Source organism: Elephas maximus, chromosome 14, assembly GCF_024166365.1.
Source record: "Elephas maximus indicus isolate mEleMax1 chromosome 14, mEleMax1 primary haplotype, whole genome shotgun sequence".
In the NCBI taxonomy this organism is placed as follows: Eukaryota; Metazoa; Chordata; class Mammalia; order Proboscidea; family Elephantidae; genus Elephas; species Elephas maximus.
The window spans coordinates 40,050,091-40,073,299 of NC_064832.1; the positions used below are offsets into that span (position 1 = coordinate 40,050,091).

General features: G+C 38.6%; 1 protein-coding gene across 5 annotated transcripts in view; it reads right to left on the reverse strand.

Moving 5' to 3' along the window:
• NAA16 (N-alpha-acetyltransferase 16, NatA auxiliary subunit) overlaps positions 1–23,209 on the reverse strand; it is a 106,742-nt gene that overhangs the window by 83,233 nt on the left and 300 nt on the right. For 2 of the 5 annotated variants that reach the window (XM_049852959.1, XM_049852958.1), the window contains exons 2-5: positions 11,144–11,228; positions 9,095–9,199; positions 7,698–7,855; positions 5,526–5,660 (exon numbers count right to left, since the gene is read on the reverse strand). In XM_049852959.1, coding sequence (XP_049708916.1) covers positions 5,526–5,660; positions 7,698–7,855; positions 9,095–9,199; positions 11,144–11,228 — 483 coding nt within the window. Of the gene's footprint in view, positions 1–5,525; positions 5,661–7,697; positions 7,856–9,094; positions 9,200–11,143; positions 11,229–12,374; positions 23,208–23,209 lie in introns of those variants that run through there. The other 3 variants (XM_049852962.1, XM_049852960.1, XM_049852961.1) reach the window with 3 other exon arrangements.

Here is a 23,209-nt window from a genome sequence, read left to right on the forward strand (position 1 = left end):
AAAAGACAAAGTAGGTAAACTGAACTTCATCAAAATTAAAAACTTGTGCAAAATGACTTTATCAACAAACTGAAGAGACAACCTTCAGAATGGGAGAAAATATTTAGAAATCACTTATCTGATAAGGGTTTAAAGTCCAGAATATAACCACTTCTGGATATAACCACTTCTGGGTATGGTTAGGTTCCAAAGACCAGGTCAGAATGCAAAAATTGTGTTAAGTGAAAATGGAGATGACCACATCAGATCATAAAATGGAAGATGACTACATCATTATATAACTGCCAAATTACATCATAACTGTCAAATTATATCATTACATAACCGCCAAACCACTGAGAATCACAGCCCAGCCAAGCTGACACATAACCTTAACCATCACAGCCAGCCTAATTCTGACATCAGACCCTGGCATTCATTACTGCCAGATGTACATCGTTAATGCGCAAAATAGTCGGACAGTAGATTTTTTACATTGTCACAAATGCAAAATGTCAGATAACAAAACAGTTGATAAATAAGCAGTAGGTGTATATACAGAACTCTTAAGGCTCAACCAAAAAAAAGGAAACACCTGATTAAAAAATGGGCAAAGGACGAACAGACATTTCGCCAAAGAAGATATACAAATGGCCAATAATCACATGAAAAACTGATCAACACATTCATCATTAGGGAAATGCAAATCAAAGCTACAATGAAATACCACTTTACCCCCATTAGGATTACTACTTCCAAAATAAATAAATAACAAGTGTTGCTGAGAATGCAGTGAAATTAGAAACCTCTCATCTACCGCTAGTAGGACTGTAAAACAACGCAGCTACTATGAAAACAGTCTGGCAGTTCCTCACTATCATATGACTCAACAATTCCATTCCTAGGTATAAACCCAAAAGACCTGAATGCAGGAACTCAAAGAGACACTTGTATACCAATGTTCACTGAGACACTAGTCACAGTACACAAAAGTAAAAACAATCCAGCGTCCATCAACAGATAAATGGATAAAACAGAATATGGCATATAAATACTATGTAATATTACTCACAGTAAAGTTTTATAATGACATGTGCAAAGACCTAGAGATACAAAACCAAAAGGGAAGCATTTCTCAAGCTAAAAGAACTAAAGAAAAATTCAAGCCTCTAGTTGCAATACTGAAGGATTCTATACCAAAAATATTAAACAACACAGAAGCATCAAAAGAAGATGGAAGGAAAAAAAAAGAAGATGGGAGGAATACACAGTTACCATACAAAAAAGAACTGGTCGACGTCCAACCGTTTCAGGAGGTAGCATATAATCAGGAACCAATGGTACTGAAGGAAGAGGTCCAAGCTGCACTGAAGGCACTGGTGAAAAACAAGGCTCTAGGAATTGACTGAATACCAACTGAGATGTTTCAACAAACCAATGCAGCACTGGGAAGTGCTCACTCGTCTATGCCAAGAAATCTGGAAGACAGCTACCCGGCCAATTGACTGGAAGGGATCCATATTTATGCCTATTCCCAAGGAAGGTGATCCAACCAAACGTGGAAATCATTGCACAATATCATTAATATTATAGAGAAAAAGTAATACACAAGTAAAATTTTGATGTAGACCGTCAAAAGCGGCTGCAGCAGTGTATCAACAGGGAACTGCCAGAAATTCAGACCAGATTCAGAAGAGGACGTGGAACCAGGGCTATCATTGCTGATGTCAGACGGATCCTAGCTGAAAGCAGAGAGTACCAGAAAGATGTTACCTGTGTTTTATTTACTACGCAAAGTCATTCAACATTGTGGGTCATAACAAATTACGGATAACACTGTGAAGAATGGGAATGCCAGAACATTTATTTGTACTCTTGAGGAACCTATACATAAATCACGAGGCAGTCGTTTTAACAGAACAAGGGGGCGCCGTGTGGTTTAAAATCAGGAAAGCAGTGTGTCAGGGCTGTATCCTTTGATCACACTTATTCAATCTGTATGCTGAGCAAAAAATCTGAGAAGCTGGGCTATGTGAAGAACGTGGCATCAGGACGGTACAAAGATTCCTTAACAACCTGCATTATATAGATGATGCAACCTTGCTTACCGAAAGTGAAAAGGACTTGAAGCACTTACCGATGATGAAGATCAACAACCACAGCCTTTAGTATGGATTACACGTCAACATAAGAAAACAAAAATCCTCACAACTGGACCGATAAGCAACATCATGATAAACGGAGAAAAGACTGAAGTTGTCAAGGATTTCATTTCACCTGGATCCACAATCAACATCCATGGAAGCAGCAGTCAAGAAATCAAACAACACACTGCACTGGGCAAATCAGCTGCAAAAGACCTCTTTAAAGTGTTAAAAAGCAAAGATGTCACCTTGAAGACTAAGGTGCACCTGACCCAAGTCATGGTGTTTTTAATCGCCTAACATGCATGCAAAAACTGGACAATGAATAAGGAAGACAGAAGAATTGATGCCTTTGAATTATGGTGTTGGGGAAGAATACTGAATATACCAGGGACTGCCAGAAAAACAAACTAATCTGTCTTAGAAGTACAACTACAATGATCCTTAGAAACAAGGATGGTGAGACTACATCTCACATACATTGGACATGTTATCAGTAGGGATCAGTCCCTGGAGAAGGATATCATGCTTGGTCAGTGAAAAAGAGGAAGACCCTCAACGAGATGGATTGACACAGGGGCTAAAACAATGGGCTCAGCTGTAACAACGATTGTCAGGATGGCACAGGATCAGGACAGTGTTTCGTTCTGTTGTACACAGGGTCAGTATGAGTTGGAACCAACAACACAACTACTCAGCCATGAAGACGGATGAAGTTCTGATACATGCTATGACATAGATGAACCCTGAAAGCATTATGCTGGTGAAACAAGTCACACACGAAAGAATATTGTATGACTCCACTTATATGAAATATCTAAAATCGGTTAATTCAAGAGAAACCAAAGTTTATTAGTGGTTACCAGGGGCAGGTGGGAGGGGGGAAGGTAGAGTTATTTATTAAGGGGCACTGAGTTTCTGATAAGAGTGATGAAAACATTTGTAAACGAGTACTGGCAATTGTTGCAAAATAGGATGAATATAATTAATGTCACTGAATTATATATGTAAAAATAGCCAACGATTCTGTTATATATATTTTACCACACTAAAAAAACCTGGGAGGGGAATTTATTAGTGGTTACCAGGGGCTGGGGCACGGGAGGAATGCAGAGCTATTGCTTAAGGGGGCTGAGTTTCTATTTGGGGTGACAAAAATGTTTTGGAAATTGACAGTGGTGATGGTGGCACAACATGATGACTGTAATTAATGTTACTGAACTGTATGTGTAAAAATGGGTGAAATGGCAAAGTTTCTGTTAAATGTATTTCACTACAATAAAAAGAATTAAAAAAAATTATATCTCAAAAACAAAGAAAACCCCCCCCAAAAAAACTAAAAGGTTTTTTACCCTTATGAGGTAGAAAACTTTCTCATCCAAACAGTTCTCCAATTACATGTATTCTAGTCCATTTAAGCAAGTTTCTCACTCTAATCCAATTCATATACTAATAATCTGAAATAAACACAACTTTAGATCTCTAATACTACTATGAAACGTTGTAACACTTAGAAGTTCAACAAAATAACCCTCTTTACTTCCCTTCTCCTCATAAGCAGAAATTAAAGATCTAATGTTCAAGATACCTATAATTCCTATTAACAAAAGATTATTATCTAGAATACATCAAAAAGAAAAACTTCCCACGAATCAATAAGCTAAGCAGGCAGTATGAGCAAAAGGTATCATCAGGCAATTCAGAGAAAACACCAACAGTCAATAAATATGTGAAAAGATATTTGTGCTAATAATCAAGGAAACACAAATTAAAAGAAAATGAGATAAACCTCTTCACATCCATAAAATTGGCAAAAACTAATAAATCTGACACCAAGTGTCAAAGATGCAGACAATCAAGAACTGTAAAACTCTGCTGGTGCAAGTATAAATCAGTACAACCACTTCAGAGAATAATATGACACCTAATAAAGGTGAAGTGACATGAACAAAGCTACAATTGCAATTCCATTTTCAGGTACACATTCAAGACAAATGTGGCCAACGGAACAACAAACAAGACTACTCATTAAGTAGAAAATAAAGATATCTGATTTATACACAGTATAAACATGACAGCTCTATTTGTAATAAGGACAAAGTAGAATGGATAAACTATGGCTTATTTACATAATGGTACACTTATGTATTGAACTGTGTCCTCTCCAAAATAAATTGTGTTGCAAATACTAACCCATGTACCTATGATCATAATCCCATTTGGGAATCAGTTTTTGTTATGTTAATGAGACAGGATTAGTGTGGGGTATTTTTTTTTTTTTTTATATCTTTAGTCAATCTCTTTTGAGATATATAAGAGACTAAGCAAGCAAGCAAAAGAAGCAGAGATGGGGGAAGGAAGATGCCAAGCCACATGTAAGACTGCCCAGGAGCAGAAGCTCAGAGACAGGGACCTTCCTCTAGAGCTGAGAGACAGAAAAGGCTTTCCCCTAGAGCCAGTACCCTGAATCTGGACTTCTAGCTTCCAAAACTGTGAGGAAATAAATTTGTTTGTTAGTCACCCATTTGTGGTATTTCTGTCACAGCAGTATTAGAAACCTAGACAAAAACCAAACAGTTAAAAATGGATAAACTAGCCCTCCAAGTATCAACATGGATATATATATTTTTTGAAGTGTCGAATAAAAAAAACTGCTTAACATTCAGTAAATTTTTAAGTACACAAAATAACAGTGTGTGTCTTTTGAGGATTTATACACAATGTAAACATGACTGGAAACGATCTACACCGACTTGAGGATGCTGGTTACCTCTGGAGACCCACATGGCAGGCCTTCAGCTATCTCTATATCATTTTGTTTCTCTGAAAAAGAAGAAGATCTGGAGCAATTAAAGCAAAATGTTAGCATCTATTTAATCTCTCTGGTGGTACATAAACCAAAAAACCAAAATCAAACCAAGTGCCATCAAGTCGATTCCCACTCATAGCAACCCTACAGGACAGAGTAGAACTGCCCCATAGAGTTTCCAAGGAGCGCATGACAGATTCCAACTGCCAACCATTTGGTTAGCAGCCATAGCACTTCACCACTACACCACCAGGGTTTCCTGGTGGTACATAAGTGTATATATATTAAAAACATATATTTCCATAAAATATAAGCTGTATATTAAAGAAAATATTCCCACAGCCCCAAAGATATTTTCATTTTTATATTTTTCTTTCTTTATCCAAATACTGTTGAAATCACAGTGTACAGAGATTTTTATAATATTTATTTTGTATTCAGAGGTCTAGGTCTAAACTTGTTCTAATTCAAAAATTTTTTTCAAGTTTTTCCATAAGTTTCAAAAACTTGAATCCATATATGGGGGTGGAGAGGCAATTTAGAAGTCAACTGTTTTAGTTCGTAAAAATACAAAAAAATGTTAAAGTTCTTACTTGCTGCGTTTGTCTAAATTCTTCTAATAGTTTTAATGCCATATCATAATCTTTTAGCAAATGGTATGCAATAGCATATCCAATCCAGGAAGCACGCTGTGTTGGACGCAACTGAAGAAGCTGGTACCTTGTCTCCTTCAAAAAAGAATTTTTTAATTTTCAAAAGGTGTTTAACGTTCTCAAAACATATTTCGTCAGTTTTAAGAAAACAATTATATTTAATACCACAGTAATAAATTCAATCAAGTATCAGTTCTAGAATAAAATAGAAATACACCTTAGAGTCCTTATCTTAAATATTACTTAAGTTCTGGAACACCCTGTAATGCTCACTGTAAGGCTGTACTAAAGCTGTCCTTGGAGCCCACATTTTTGGGCTGTCTTATGAAAAATTACCTCTATGCAATGAGATTTCTTCTGGTAATTAAACATCTTGGAACAGAGACAAAGACAGCTGTTTAAACTGAAATTGTTATTTATAAAATTGTTATGGGAAATTACAATGTATTTATATTGTCACAACGGATCCCATAGCTTGAATGCTTCACAGCTAGGAATAAAAGCAGACAGGGTAGACAAAGCCAGGGAAACACCCAAACACACAACGGGACTCCTGTAGCAGAAACACTACTGCTGCCACTGCTAAGACAAATCATCACCTATGACACTGGGGACAAACCACCAGAAACTCCACCATGGCTGCCTAAGAAGAATTCAGATACCTTCGCCAAAAAAAAAAGCCCATCCTCCCTACACAGCCTCCGCATTTCATAACTCATTACCACTTCCAAATTTTAGGAAAGTATAACTGCTTGGAGGAACAAGATCTCATGAAGAATCCTAACTGCATATGACATTAAGCTATACCACTACCACCCGTTATTTTCACCATTGCTTCTGTCACTCCCCCTCCTTCCTTCAAATTATAGTCTTTGGCACCTGGCTTTCTTCTCTCTCAAATCCTGCCATTATCCTGGGTAAACACAATACTAACGTGGATCACTCATCCAACAACCTATCTCTTCAGGGGCCCACTCTCACAACCACATCCTGGACTTTATCGCCACCCAGAAATCATAAATTAAGACATCTCACTCTCTGACCACAGCTCCTACGCTTTCGACAACACTCTGGCCTGGGGACATTCCTTCATTTGTTCTTTGACATTGCCAGGACTTCTAGTTCCTTGGGTTCTTCACATCTCACCACCAGTTTTCTTTTATCTTCATTTGTTTCACTACCCAGCTTAGCAACCACTCTCTCGCCAATATTTTTAATTTCCTCGCCTTATTCCTAAAGGTAACTTATTTTAATTCCCACAACACAGAGACTGATGAGCACTGCTGAAGAAAATCACACAATCTTAAAGAATAATGCTATTACTAAACTCAGAAGAGCCCTTGAAGCTGCTTCAATAATCTAGACATGGGGTAAAAGATTTCTATGGCAGTATAAGGCAAAGTAAGAAAAACATGAAAGATTTACTTAAGAAAACTATTAAGAGTTGGTAACTGTCTTTACATAAGAAAGTGAGAATTACATTTTGGACGTACTGAATTCACGACACTAAGTGGAATAAGAGTAAGCACACGGAGATGCCAAGAAAAGAGTTGAAGATGCAAGTCGGAAGGGGTTTGAACTACAGAAAGACCAATTTACGGCAATCGTTCTCACATTGTTTTATATTTACTAACCCAAAATAAAAAAAGTGAATTAATGTTTACTGTGTTTTTATTTCAGGTGTCCCTGGGTGGCACAAACGGTTAAGCACTGGGCTACTAACCAAAACGCTGGCAGTTCAAACCCACCTAGAGGCACTGTGAAACAAAGGCCTGGTGATCTGCTTCTAAAAGGTCACAGCTCTGAAAACCCTATGAAGTGCAGCTCTACTCTGAAATACACAGGGCTGCCATCAGTCAAAGTCAACTCGACAGCAACTGGTTTGTTTTACTCTGTTTGGTGTTTATATTTCAATTATAAAAGTTCTATTGGTTTGACCAAACTTGTAAAATGTCAAACCCACAAAGAATCTAGTACACAGCAATGTGCACAACAAACTGTAATGAGCAATCAAATCTACATGATCTCAGCCTATGTTCACCTCATTCTAAATTCACATGCTTTAATACTGTATCTTATAAAAACATACATATTTAAGGCTAAAGTACTTACTCGGTAACCTTCAAGGTCTCGCATTTGGATCTGCAACAGAGAGAGATCCCTCAGAATTTGTAGATTGTCTTTATCTAATTTGAGGGCATTTCGGTAACACTTAATAGCTTCATCATACTTCTTATCAGAACGCTGCAAGAGTCCATATACATGCCAACCTAATAAGTTAAGGAAAAAGAGACATTCACAGATACTAGAATATACTATGCTACACAACTAATACAAAACTTACCTTAACAAAATGGTACTTTGTCTGGGATTTGCTTCAGAATGATCTGGGATATAGAGTGGGGCAGTGAAGGGGTGGTTAAAGGTGAAACAAACAGCCGTGGTCGACAACTGTTACAGTGTTGAAGTGGAAGATGGGCACACGGGATTTCATTATTTTATTCTCCCTACTTCTGTATGTGTTTGAGATTTTTCATCACACATTTAATCTTAGAAAATCTTGGTAAAAATTCTTTACATTCCCCACCGTCTATTCCTTCACTTTACTACCCACCCCAGCAACCTCAATAATTACTTGTCCCTCATCACTATATATGAATAAAATATTGTACAAAAATTACAATTATCTTTTAAAACAGTAACTTTTCATCCACCCAACCCTAAAATAACATGTAACCCTAATTAATTGATTAATAATACTGAAAAAGATCACAAAAACTAAGTTTTATTGTAAATTAAAGTCTTAGCATATCTTGAAGCAAAACAAACAAAAACTGTCATACTTATATGCCCTGTCTCTTCATTCTGGTGTACACACTGGGACAAAGAAATGAGTATTTAGTATTTTGAAGGACCCCTAAGCTAAATATGTAAAAATACTACTAAGACCATTTCTAAGTGTCCAGTGAAATAACAGCTATACCCCAGTGCAACAGAAACCAAGCTGAAGAACCAATATAATGTCATAAACCAAATCAAAAAATACTAAACAAAATCCGTTTTAAAATAAGTTTCTTCCAAATTTTTCCTCTAAAATTTCTAAAAGAAAGTTTAAGGGCTCAAATCTTACTATACTGGTAAATAACTAGGTCAGTATTTGGAACAATAGCAAAGTTTCACTTAGTTCATGGATGTGCAACAAAACAATGAGTTCAGTTCATATACAGTTATTAAAGTAACTATTCGCTCACACTAAGCACAACTGCAGTAAACACACACATGCTGTATAGGGATTTTCTTTAAAAAACTCAAACAAAGGGAAAGGGAATAGATGAAACAGATATTATAAAATGTTGATAATCACTGAATTGAATAACAGGTACAGAGTTCATTAAACTCTTTCATGTACGTTCTAAATTTTTCATAGTAAAGTTTTTTATTTGAATTACCAAAAATTAATTTCATATATTTTCCATTTACTGAACTATTCAACTACTGTAAAAGGATACAGACATGACTCTTGACATCATTGCGCAGTCCTTTACGAACAAATTCGTAGGCTTCTTCTTTCCTTCCTAAACAATTCAGTGTTAACCCTTTCATAGCCAAAGTCTCTGAAAAATAATTTTAACCTCTATTTACACAAGACTCTAATTTTTCTCTTTAATTTTAATATTTGAGATCTGAAGGATTATTACTGCTCCAATGCTTTATTATTCGTTTTTATTATGGTTAAAATATATGTAAGAAAACATCTGCCATCTGAACCATTTTTACATGTCCAATTCAGTGACATTAATTACATTCACCATATCGTGCAATCATTACCACTATCCAATCTCAAATTTTCTCATCACCCTTAACAGAAACTCAGTACCCCTTAAGCAGTAACTCCCCACTTCCCTCTTCCACCATTATTCATCTTTTTAATCCCATAGTTAGAAGAACTTCTCTCCAAGTACAACAAATGAAACTATACATAAATATTTGCTTAAAACGTAGCCCGAGCTCTTTCTGAAATTCCTTAGTTTGGGACTAAGCTGCTAAAATGCTGTCTGTCCTTGAGAAAACTTTATTAGAGTCAAAATTATTCTACCAAAAAAACAGCAGGCACGTGAGTCTTTGTTGAATTAAGTCTATTTTAGCAGTCCCACAGCTTTCACCTGAGATCAATTCTCATTAAATCATCATCTGATTTACCCTCTACAAAAGCAATCAATCTCTCTTAAAGACTCAAAACCCGTTGCCGTGAAGTCAATTCCGACTCACAGCAACCCTACAGGACAGAGCAGAACTGCCCCATAGTTTCCAAGGAACACCTGGTAGATTCGAACTGCCAAGCTTTTGGTTAGCAGCCGTAGCTCTTAACCACTACGCCACCAGGGTTTCCCCTTAAAGATCTATACACAATTTAAAGACATATTTAATATTGGAACAGATTTCAGTTTTGACAGGAGGTTTTTATTCCAGCTAATTAACATCAGTTTGTATTTCAAGAATACAAGACTGAACTATGGAAGCGATAATGCAAAAATATGTTCAAATGATAATGAAAGATGGCTTAGGATGAAATAATTCTCTAAATAATCCAGAAGAAAGGAATTGGGCAAGATCAGTGGTTTTCAAATTGAGCTCTGTGGACTCCTGTGGTTGCCTTCGAAAAGTGGTGATCAAGCAGCCCAGGCTCCTACAACCAAGCATCTTTTATCTGTTTAGATACTGAACTTACCCACAAGCTCACATCTGGACAAGGGTCCTGTAACTAAAAAGTTTCAGAGACCCCAGTTAACTTTGCTTTGCTATAGGACCATTACTTGCGTTCTAACCTAATTCATCCTTTTAACAAACATTGGCCACCAGTGAGAAAGGATGACAAAAAACCCAGACCGAGTGCCGTCGAGTCGATTCTGACTCATAGTGACCCTATAGGACAGAGCAGAACTGCCCCACAGTTTCCAAGGAGCACCTGGTGGATTCGAACTGCCAACCCTTTGGTTAGCAGCCGTAGCACCAGGGTTTCTGAAAGGATGACACAAATATGTACTACCACCACCAGTACTAGAAAAACAACTCAAGATACACCATCTAACAGTAGAGCGGTAGTATCTTATTTATATATTAAGGTCAGTAAATACATAAAAAGCACATACCTAACAAAGGATAAAATGTTCTGAATGTATCTTCATACTGCAACTTCACTGTTGAAAATACTGTTCTCATTTATACACTAGAAACTGCCGTATAAACGTAAATACTATTCAAAGTGACACAGGAAATTCAGGTCTATAAGAACAGTGGTATATACCTCGTCCACTTTTTAACTCCATACATCAACCAACCACTTCTCATCTAAAAGACATTGCATGTATACCTGGGCATAAGTAAATTAATCTAGAGTAAGACACATGAAACATTGGTCAAAATATTGAACATGGATGTGCTCTCATAGACAGCTTCAAGGCCAAGTCATTCTTCTTTCACTGTTACACATCCCATCTGTCTGATTTTGGAATTACATTTCCCCAGGACAATTTTATCTCTCACAAATGAGACAATACCTCCATGTTCAGCAAATTTTGGGTTCGAAAGTATCATCTTGCAAAACTTGAGGCCATTTTTGTACTGCTTCTGTTCATAACACTTCTGTAAAGAAATATTAACCATGTTATTTTATAAAATGAATATACATGGAGCAACTTTTCATTATAAATTCTAAATTCAAGATCCAAACGAATTCAAAAAAATGTGATGGAAAATTTTTCATGTTGTTTTATTATCAGTTATAACATGAAGTGTAGTGCTTCTGTCCCATATTCCTCACCAAATTGTCCTAGAAGCTAAGAATATTTTGACTTTTCTAGACTATAACAACAAAAAAAGACATCTAAAAAACAGGGAATTAAACTGTCAACCAACAATGCTAAAAATTTTTTTAATTCAAAAGCAAAACTATATGGGATAACAATTCATAAAAACTTAGAAACTGCATTAAAAGCTTTTGCTCCTATAAGAATGGAACCAAGGCACACAAAATACTGCCATTTACTAAGCAGCTACTATGTGCCTGTATAAAACTTTTTATATCATATTTAATCCTCAAAGCCAATTCCTTAAGGTACATTACCTTCACTTTATAGATGTGGAAACTGACACTTAGAGTTCATAAAACTTGTCTGGAAGCATCTCACCTTAACTGCCAAGACCATGACTCCAAAGACCATGGTCTCTCCATCATTAGTCTAACGCAAACATAAGCGACACCTTTATTCCCAAATAAATGATAACAGCCAGGTTAAGAAATCAATGCCTGTTCTCAGCAGCCATTGATCACAAAAGACTACCTTATCTTCTTCAAGAGAACACCCCACTTTCTTCCACTCTTCCCCTCACATGTGTTGTCCAGCCCAACTGTGTGTTCTTTCTATTCCTCAACATGCCAAGTTTATTCCCACCTCAGGGCCTTGCACTTTTGTTCTTTCTATCTGGTCTTCCCTAGGTCTTCTGATGGCGATTCCTTATCATCTGAGCCTCACATGTCACTTGACCACTGTATCTAATACTGTCAGTCTCTTATCACCCATACACACACACTCTCTACTTTTTTATCTTCACAGTGCTATCATGACCTGAAATTCTTATCTGATTACTTGTTTACTGTCTGCATCCTCAACCAGAAGGCAAACTCCATGAGAACAGGGCTTCTACCTTTCAACATCCATACATCCCCAGGGCCTAGACAAATAAAAGCTGCTCAAAAAATACAGCCTACTAAGTTCTGGCAAAACGTACCAGCAATGAAGGAGGAAGTAATTAATCCTTGGAGCAAGGGTGGGGAGAAAGGGAGCATTAGAAAAGTCTTCATAAAAACAATTGTTTAATTTGAGACATATTGATTGCCTATGGGGAAAGGAAATGGGTGGTTAGGAGGAAAGGACCAGGAGAAACCTGAATTTTGAACCATGTGAGTGTATTGCTGTCTTAGTTATCTAGTGCTGCTATAACAGAAATACCACAAGTGGATGGCTTTACCAAAGAGAAATTTATTTCCTCAAAGTAGGCTAAAAGTCCAAATTCAGGGTGTCAGCTTCAAGGGAAGGCTTTTTCTCTCTGTCGGCTCTAGAGGAAGGTCCTCGTCCCTAATCTTTCCCTGGTTGAGGAGCTTCTCAGGCGCAGGGACTCCGAGTCCAAAGGACGCACTCTTCTCTTGATGCAGCTTTTTTGGTGGCATGAGGTCCCCAACTCTCTGCTTGCTTCTCTTTCCTTTAATCTCTTGAGAGAGAAAAGGTGGTGCAGGCCACACCTCAGGGAAACGCCCTTTATACTCAATCAGGGAGGTGACCAGAGTAAGGGTGATGTTACTATCCCACCCTAATCCTCTTAACATAAAATTACAATCGCAATATGGAGGACAACCACATAATACTGGGAATCATGGCCTAAGTAAGCTGAAACATTTTTGGGGGGACATAAGTCAATCCATGACAACTACCTATCCCGAAAAGATTAAAAAACAATGAAAAGTAACCATGCGAGTTTTGACAACAGGTGTTCATATGACAAATGACAAGAGGAAAAACAGCAAAAGAAACTGTCGGAGCACAGGAGGAGAAATACTGTATTGTTTTCTGACTTTTCAAGTAGTCTGGAAGCAGTACTAATCATTGTAATACTAGTAACAGTAAATGTTTTTGTTGTTTTTAGCTGCTGTCAAGGCGGTTCCAACTAACAGTGACCCTATGTATAACAAAACGAAATGCTACCCAGTCCTGTGCCAATCCCACAGTTGTTGCTATGTTTGAGCCCATTGTTGCAGCCACTGTGTCAATCTATCTTGTTGAGGGTCTTCCTCTTTTTCACTGACCCTCTACTTGACCAAGCATGATGTCCTTCTCCAGGGACCGGGCCCTTCTGATAACATGTCCAAAGCACAAGAGACAATTCTCGCCATCCTCACTTTTTTTGTATTTTAACATTTATTTATATATTTTTTATCGTTGCTTTAGATGAAGGTTTACAAAACAAACTAGTTTCTCATCAAACAATACACACATTGTTCTATGACACTGGTTAACAACCCCATGACATGTCAACACTTTCACTTTTCAACCTTGGGTTCTCTATTACCAGTTTTCCTGTTCCCTCCTGTCTTCCTATCCCTGCCTCAGGGCTGGTGCACCCCTTCAGTCTTGTTTTGTTCCATGGGCCTTTTCAATCTTTGGCTGAAGGATAAACCTCAGGAATGGCCTCACTGCTGCGCTGAAATGGTGTCCGGGGGCCATACTCTCAGGGTTTCTCCGGTATCTGTCAGGCGTGCAAGTCTGGTCTGTCTTTCTAAGTTAGAATTTTGTTCTACATTTTTCTCCAGCTCTGTCCAGGGCCCTCTATTGTGATCCCTGTCAGAGCAGTCAGTGGTCATAGCCAGGCACCATCTCGTACTGGACTCAGTCTGGTGGAGGCTGTGATAGATGTGGCCCATTAGTCCTCTGGACTAATCTTTTCCTTGTATCTTTAGTTTTCTTCATTATTCCTTGCTCCCAAAGGGGTGACGCCAGTGGAGTATCCCAGATGGCTGCTCACAGGCTTTTAAGACCCCAGACGCTACTCACAGAGGTAGAATGTAGAACATATTCTTTATAAAATATGTTATGCTACCACTTGAGCTAGATATTCCCGGAGATCATGGTCCCCACAGCCCTCAGCCCAGCAATTCAATGCCTCAGGGAGTTTGGATGTCTATGGAGCTACCACGACCTTGCCTTGCACAGGTTGTGATGGTTTCCCCAGTACTGTGTACTCTTTTACCTTTCACCGAATTTACCACTTACCTATTGTCTATTAAGTGTTTTTCCATTCCCACCTCTTCCCTCCCTCCTCACCATCAAAGATTGTTTCTTTTTGTGTGTAAATCTTTCCATGAGTATTTACAGTAGTGGTCTCATACAATGTTTGTCCCTTTGTGATTGACTTATTTCACTCACCATAATGCCCTTCAGATTCACCCGTGTTAACAGATGTGTCACAGATTTATAGTTGTTCTTTAACGCTGCGTAATATTTCATTGTGTGTACGTACCAAAGTTTATCCATTCATCTGCTGATGGGCATCTAGGTTGTTTCCATCTTTTTGCTACTGTGAGCAATGCTGCAACGAACATGGGTGTACATATGATGCCATCCTCACTTCTAAAGAGCATTTTGATCATACTTCTTCCAAGACAGATTTGTTTATTCCTCTGGCAGTCCACTGTACATTCAATATTCTTTGCCAACAGCATAATTCAAAGGCATCAATTCTTCTTCTGTTTCCTTATTCACTGTCCAGCTTTTGAATGCACATAAGGCAACCGAAAATACCATGGCTTGGGTCAGGTGCACCTTAGCTCTCAAAATGACATCTTTGCTTTTTAACATTTTAAAGAGATCTTTTGCAGCAGATTTGTCTAGTGCAACATATTGTTCGATTTTGTGACTGCTGCTTCCATGGGTGTTAACTATGGATCCCAGTAAAATAAAATCCTTGACAATTTCGATATTTTCTCCATTTATTATGATGTTGTTTTTTAGTCCTGTTATGAGGATTTCTGTTTTCTTTATGTTGACCTGTAATCCAGACTGAAAGCTGTGTTGTTTGATCTTCATCAACAAGTGCTTCAAGTTCTCTTCACTTTCAGTAACAGTTAACACTTACTGGAGCCATTTACTTTATGGCAGGCACTCTTCTCATTTAATCCTGGAAAGCATATGAGATACTATTATTTCCATTTTAGATGGAAAAACTGAGGCACACAGTTACTGGGGTTATCCAGTTAGTACAGTGAGAGTCTTGACATGACTGCCTTGTTTTTCTGGGTCTCACAAGTTTTCCACCTTTGACGGGGTGCAGTCTTACCACTCTTCTATCACTCGTTTTAGTGGAAAATACTGGTTTTCTTTCTCTGACAGGTTTATGCCTTACACAGGTTTCGGCTTTCACAGATATTACCATATCATAGTCAAAATTCAAACCCAGGTAGTCTGCCTACAAAGTTCAAGTACTCTGGTTAAAGAAAATTCAAAGTTCAGTAAGGAAACATGGTAGTCAGCAAAAAGATAAAAGATTCTAGTCAACTTTGCTACTAATCAAACTAAGAACCTTGGACACTGAAGTCATTTATAACTCCTGAGTTTGATTTTTCCCATCTATAAGAGAGCACGGAGTACCTCCAAAATACAAAAAATTTTAATGCTATTGGCTAGTTTAAAGAATCCACCACGTGTCTGTCAGTTTGTTGTACTGTGCTGGCTTCCGTGTTGCTGTGATTCTGGAAGCTTTGCCACCAGTATTTCAAATACCAGCAGGGTTTTACTGAAACTTCCAGACTAACACAGACTAGGAAGAAAGACCTGGCAGCCTACTTCTGTAAAAACTGGCATGTGAAAACCTGGTGAATAGCAGCGGAACTCTGTCTGATATACTGCTGGAGGGTGAGCCCTTCAAGTTGGAAGGCACTCAAAATACAGATGGATCATGGCTTAAAGCACATCATGACAGAAAGATGTTTAACCTGTGTTTTATTGACTACGCAAAGGCATTCAATTGTGTGGATCATTATAAGTTAAAAAAAAAAATTTTTTTTTTTTTATCATTGGGAAGAATGGGAATTCCAGAACACTTAATTGTGCTCATAAGGAACCTGTACTTAGACCAGGCAGCACGTGTTCAGACAGAAGAAGGGCATACTGCGTGGTTTAAAATGAGGAAAGGCGTGTGTCAGGCTTATATTCTTTTATCACACTTATTCAATCTGTATGCTGAACAAATAATCTGAGAAGCTGGATTACATGAACAAAAATGAGGCAACAAGATTGGAAGAAGACTCATTAACAACCTACGATATGCAGATGACACAACCTTCCTTGCTAAAAGTAAAGACAATTTGAAGCACTTACTGATGAAGATCAAAGCCCAGAGGCTTTGGTATGGATTACACTTCAACATAAAGAAAACAAAAATCCTCACAACTGGACCAATAAGCAACACCATAATGAACAGAGAAAACACTGAAGTTGTCGAGGATTTCATTTTACTTGGATCCACAATCAAAGCCCTTGAAAGCAGCAGTCAAGAAATCAAACGAATAATCGCTCTCCCTCCCTCCTTACCCTCCTAACCAGGAACTAGATAGAAGGTAAGAATTAGGTGAAGAGAAGGACAACACACAATACAGGGGAAGTCAGCACAACCTGACTAAACCAAAAGCTAAGAAGTTTCCTGAATACAACCAAACACTCTGAGGAACAGAGTAGCAGGGGTAGGGGTCTGGGGACCATGGTTTCAGGGGACATCTAGGTCAACTGGCATAACAAAGTTTAGGAAAATGTTCTGCGTCCCATTTTGATGAGTGGCATCTGGGGTCTTAAGCACTAGTGAGCGGCCATCTAAGATACATCAATTGGTCCCAATCCACCTGGAGCAAAGTAAAATGAAGAACACCAAAGACACAAGGAAAATATTAGCCCAAGAGACAGAAAGGGCCACATAAATCAGAGACTCCACCAGCCTGAGACCGGAAGAACTAGATGGTGCTCAGCTACCACCAATGACAGCCCTGACAGGGAACACAATAGAGTCCCTGATGGAGCAAGAGAAAAGCGAGGTGCAGAACTCAAATTCTAGTAAAAAGACCAGAATTAACGGTCTGAGACTGGAGGGACCCCAAGAGACATGGCCCCAGACTCTCTGTTAGCCCAGAACAGAAACCATTCCCAAAGCCAACTCTTCAGAAAAAGATTAGACTAGACTATAAGACATAAAATGATCCTTGCGAAAAGAGTGCTTCTTAGCTCAAGAATATACGTGAGACTAAGTGGGCCGCTCCTGTCCGGAGGCAAGATGAGAAGACAAAAAGGGACAGGAGATGGTTGAATGGACACAAGAAATCCGGGGTGGAAAGGAGGAGTGTGCTGTCACACTACAGGGAGAGCAACTAGGGTCACATAATACTGTATGTATAAATTTTTGTATGAAAAACTAACTTGAACTGTAAACTTTCACTTAAAAGCACAATAAAAAAAAATTTTTTTTAAAGAAATCAAATGACACATTGCACTGGGGGAAAACTGCTGCAAAGACCTCTTTAAAGTATTGAAAAGATGTCACTTTAAGGACTAAGGAGTGCCTGATCCAAGCCATGGTATTTTCAATTGCCTCACATACATATGAAGGCTAGACAATGAATAAAAAAGACCAAAGAAGAATTGATGCCCTTGAATTATGGTGTTGGCAAAGAATATTGAATATGCCACGGACTGCCAGAAGAACAAACAGATCTATATTGAAAGAAGCACAGCCATAACACTCATTAGAAGCAAGGATGGCGAGACCTTATCTCACATACTTTGGACATGTTATCAAGAGGGGCCAGAGTCCCTGGAGAAGTACATCATGCTACATCTAGTACAGGATCAGCGAAAAAGAGGGAGACCCTCAACGAGAGGGACTGAGACAGTAGCTGCAAAAATGTGCTCAAGCGTAACAACAATTATGAGGATGGCATAGGACCGGGCAGTGTCTTGCTCTGTCGTACACAGTGTTGCCGTGAGTCAGAACTGACTGGACAGCACCTAACAACAGTTTAAAGAATCAGACAGACAAGTGTACGCCATGCAGAGTATGCAACAGATGGCTGGTGAATTCGTGTGAGTGTGTTTCATTACCTTGACAATTGAAAAAAACCTTATTCTTGGTAGCAACGCATTTTGGTCTACCAATCAAACTTAAAAAAATAATTTTAAGTGAAAACACAACATACAGCACAGCAAAAGCAGTGCTCAGAGGTCAATTTACAGCAATAAACATACATCAAAAACAAATGACCGAACAAAATCAAAATGTTAGCCCTACAACTCAAACAAATACGAAAGAACAGCAAAAGAAGCCCACAGCCACCAGAAGAAAGGAAATAATAAAGATTAGAACAGAAATAATTGGACTACAGAAAAACAAAAGAAAAAATTAAGACCAAAAGTTGGTTCCTTTAAAAGATCAACAAATCAGTAGACAAACTGACAAGAGAAAAACAGCAGAGGAAGCAAATAACCCAAATAAGAAATGGGGTGAGAGAAATACAACAGACCTAGCTGAAATAAAAAGAATCATAACAGAACACTACAAAAAATTGCACTCGAACAAATTTGAAAACCTAGAAACACACTACCTACCCAAACTAACACAAACTGAGATCAAAAATCTGAACAGACTCATAACAAGAGACTAAAGAGGGAATTAAAAAAAAAAAAAAACCTTGGCCTGAATGGATTCACTGGCAAATTCTACCAAATATTCAGAGAAAAATCTCACACCAGTACTACTCAAACTACTCCAAAGCATAAAAAAGGAAGTAATACTCCTGAATTCATTCTATGAAGCCAGCATAACCCTGATACCAAAGCCAGGCAATGACACCACAAATAAATAAGTAAATAAATAAAATTACATACTAGTATCTCTCATGAATACAGATGCAAAAATTCTCAACAAAATTCTGGCCAAGAGAATTCAGCCTCGTAGCAAAAAAAGAATACAAAACAATCAAGTGGAATTCATACCAGGTATTCAAGAATGGTTCAACATTAGAAAATCAATCAATGTAATCTGCCACATAAATAGAACAAAAGAATCACATAACCATCTCAAATGACACAGAAAAGGCATCTGATAAAGTCCAAGACCCGTTACTGATAAAAATTCTCAATAAAATTGGAATAGAAAGGAAATTGCGCAAGATAATATCTATACAAAACCAACAACCAACATCATTCTCAATGGAGAAAGGCTGAAAGCATTCCCCCTGAGAACAGAGACAAGACAAGAATGTCCTCTATCATCACTCCTATTTAACACAGCGCTGGAAGGCCCAGCTGGAGCATTAAGACAAAAAAAGAAGAAATAACAGGCATCCAAATTGGAAAAAAAGAAGTAAAACTATTCCTACTTGCAAATGATATGATCCTATACGTAGAGAACCCCAAAGACTCCACCAGAAAGCTGCTGGAACTAACAGGTGCAGCAGAGTTGCAGGATACATCATAAACATACAAAAATCAGTTGGATTCCTAAACACCAACAAAGAGAACTTCAAAAAGGAAATCAGGAAAACCACACCATTTATAACAGCCCCTAAAAAGATAAAATACTTAGGAATAAATCTAACCAGGGACATAAAAGACCTATACAAAAGAGAATTACAAAACACTATTGCAAGGAACCAAAAAGAGATCTACATAAATGGAAATGCATACCATGTTCATGGACAAGAAGACTCAACACTGTGAAAATGTCAATTCTACCCAAAGCGATCTACAGATACGATGCAATCCCAATCCAAATATCATCAGTATTCTTTAACAAGATGGAAAAATGAATCACCAACTTTATATGGAAAGGAAAGAGACCTCGGAGAAGCAAAGCATTATTGAAGAAAAAAACAAAGTAGGAGGCCTCACACTACCTGATATCAGAACCTATTACACGGCCACAGTAGTCAAAACAGCCTAGTACTGGTACAACAACAGACACATAGACCAATGAAACAGAATCGAGAACCCAGATGTAAACCCATCCACCTTTAGTCAGCTGATCTTTGACAAAGTACCAAAGTCCATTAAATGGGGAAAAGACAGTCTTTTTACAAATGGTGCTGGTAAAACTGGATGTCCACCTGTGGGGGTGGGGGGGGGGACAGGACCCATACCTCACACCATACACAAAAACTAACTCAAAATGGATCAAAGACCTAAATATAAAACTTAAAACGATAAAGATCATGGAAGAAAAAACAGGGACAATTTATGCCCTAATAATGGCATAAATTCAATACAAACCGTAACTAACGATACACAAACACCAGAAGATAAAGTAGGTAACTGCGAGCTCCTAAAAAACACTTACGCTCATCAAAAGACTTCACCAAAAGAGTGAAAAAAAAAAAAACCTACAGACTGAGAAAAATTTTCTGGCTACAACATATCCAATAAGGGTCTAATCTCTAAAATACATACAAAGCTTCGACACCTCAACAACAAAAAGACAAATAATCCAATTTAAAAACGGGCAAAGGATGTGAACAGACACTCCACCAGAGAAGACATTTAGGCAGCTAACACTTGAGGAAATGCTCGAGATCATTGGCCATTAGAGAAATGCAAAGCAAAACTACAAGGTATGTGTCATCTCACACTGACGTTACTAGCACCAATTAACAAAACAGAAAATAACAAACGTTGGAGAGATTGCACTGTAAACTTTCACCTAAAGCACAACAAAATCTAAAAATGTACATATTTTGTAAAATAATTTTATTATAGAGATTCCAGTTTGCCATGCAATTTGCTCTAGCAAATTTTTACCCACATTCACTCCAACTGTGAGACGATAAAATTATTCACTTTTACAGAAACCAAAAATGAAATCTGTTGCCAAGGAGTCAATTCCAACTCATAGTGACCCTATAGGACAGTAGGACTGCCCCCATAAAATTTCCTTTATGGAAACTGACTGGCACATCTTGCTCCCGTAGAAAGGCTGGTGGATTCCAATAGTCAGTGGTTAGCGGCCCAGCGCTTAACCACTGCGCCACCAGGGTTCCTTACTTTGTAGAACAGCTCCTAAATTCATGCAACCTAATAATAAACATTACATACTGAGATAAAATGTTTAGTATTTCCCAGTCTACTCAGGGATAAAGTAACTTAAAAGTAGCTTCAACTTTTTCGTAACTTAAATCAAGTGTTTTTCTTTATGCCATTTATACATTATTTGAACTAGAAAACATCATTACCAAGAGAAAATAAACGTTTCACCATCTTTTATGTATAATTTTAGATATAATGTCCTGCAATCCAGCTAACAATTTATAGATAATTTTTCATTAACAATGTTTCAGATCCCCCAGACCAAAAACTAAAAAACACAAAACAAAATGACAGCATAAAAAAATTCACTTCTCCCCATTTCATGCTGTGAAAAATATTGAGGGTATGAGAAAACGAGGGTAAGCTACAAACTGAAAAATACAAAGCCCAATTTTTACACTTCTCTATTATTTGTTCGACATTACCCAAAAAACCAAACCTACTGCCATCATTTGATTCCAACTCACAGCAACCCTATAGTGCAGAGTGGAACTGCTCCATAGGGTTTCCAGGTCCGTAAATCTTTTTCCTGAAGCTGATTGCCAAGTCTTTCTCCTGCAGAGTAGTTCCTCGGTTCCAAACGCTCACCTTACAGTTAGCGGCTGAGCGCTTTAACCACTGTGCCACCAGGGCTCCATGTCCGACATTAAGCACCGTATAAAAGTGAGACAAATTTTTCATCCCATTTATGATGTATCTATTTTAATATTCTGAAGACTAAGTGTGAAGTTTCCATTTGTTTGAGACAAAACAGATACCATTAATTTTTATTTGTCACCGATAACACTTAAAACTATTCTAAAACTAGTGTTTCATTTACAGTGAAGTTAATCAATGGCTAATAATATAATCAAAATAAGCTCTAAATAAATAAATTCATCCTTAAAATCTAAAGGCCTGTTTTCAGACGAAAGGAGCAACTAGAGAAGTCAGAGATGTATTAGCAAAACTAGTTTAAGATCTGCGGTTCCCAGTGGACACAGAAAAGCAGAGGCATGTTGCCTCTCCTCTCCGGAAGAACAGAACCAGAAAAACCACGAAGGCACCAGGGACGCTGGCACACAATTCACTGAAACCTCCCCGCTGGGCAAGGCATCATCATCAAAGCTGCCCCGGTGGCCCAGTGGTTAAGAGCCTGGCTGCTAACCAAAAAGTCGGCAGTTCGAATCCAACAGCCGCTTGGACATTTGTCAGGTTTCTGCTCGGAAACACAATAAATGCTCATCTCAGCTGCAAAATTAGCAAGTGCACGCGGCTTCAATTAGTCAAGGCAAGGTCAGTGCGAGTTAAAATATCCAAAGAGCTATGTTTGAGTAACTTAGAAATGCAGTTCAAGTCACTTATCACTCCCCAAAGAGGTAACTACTCTACTCTAAAAACCTGCAAAACTCGCTCCCAGAGGGACGTGGTGCCAGTCTTGCCTTCCTAGGGTTCCCTGTTTTATTTTCCCGTAACCAGTATAAAACGGGGCTCCACCCTGCCACTGCATCGCTCCCACTTTTAATAGGTATCAGGGTGCGCTATGCAACTAACTAAACACAGAGCAATGAATAATGACACCGGCAAAAGAAATACGGGGATTGGGGGAAGAGGTTGCGAATCCGGCCGCAAGGCGCCGCAGAGGGCAAGGGATCCACGACCGGGCCAAAACGGCTCTGCCCAGGGTGACTGCGGAGGCAGGCATGAAGTTTCTGGAAAGGGCGCGGCGGGAGCCGGGTGGGCCGCTGCAGAGGGAGAAAGTGCGCGGAAGAAAGGCTCGGGTAACCCCTCTCGGCTGGTCGGGGACGCAGGCGGCCACGCGGGGCCGGGCCGAGGCGAGGCAGTCGGGTCCTGCGGTCCTGCGGGCTCAGACATAAACAAAGAAGTGGAGTCGAGGCTCGCGGAGGCGCCTCCGCCAGACCGCTCGTGGCGCCCGGCCCGGTCGACCGAGAGTCCACAGCGCGGCCTCCGGCG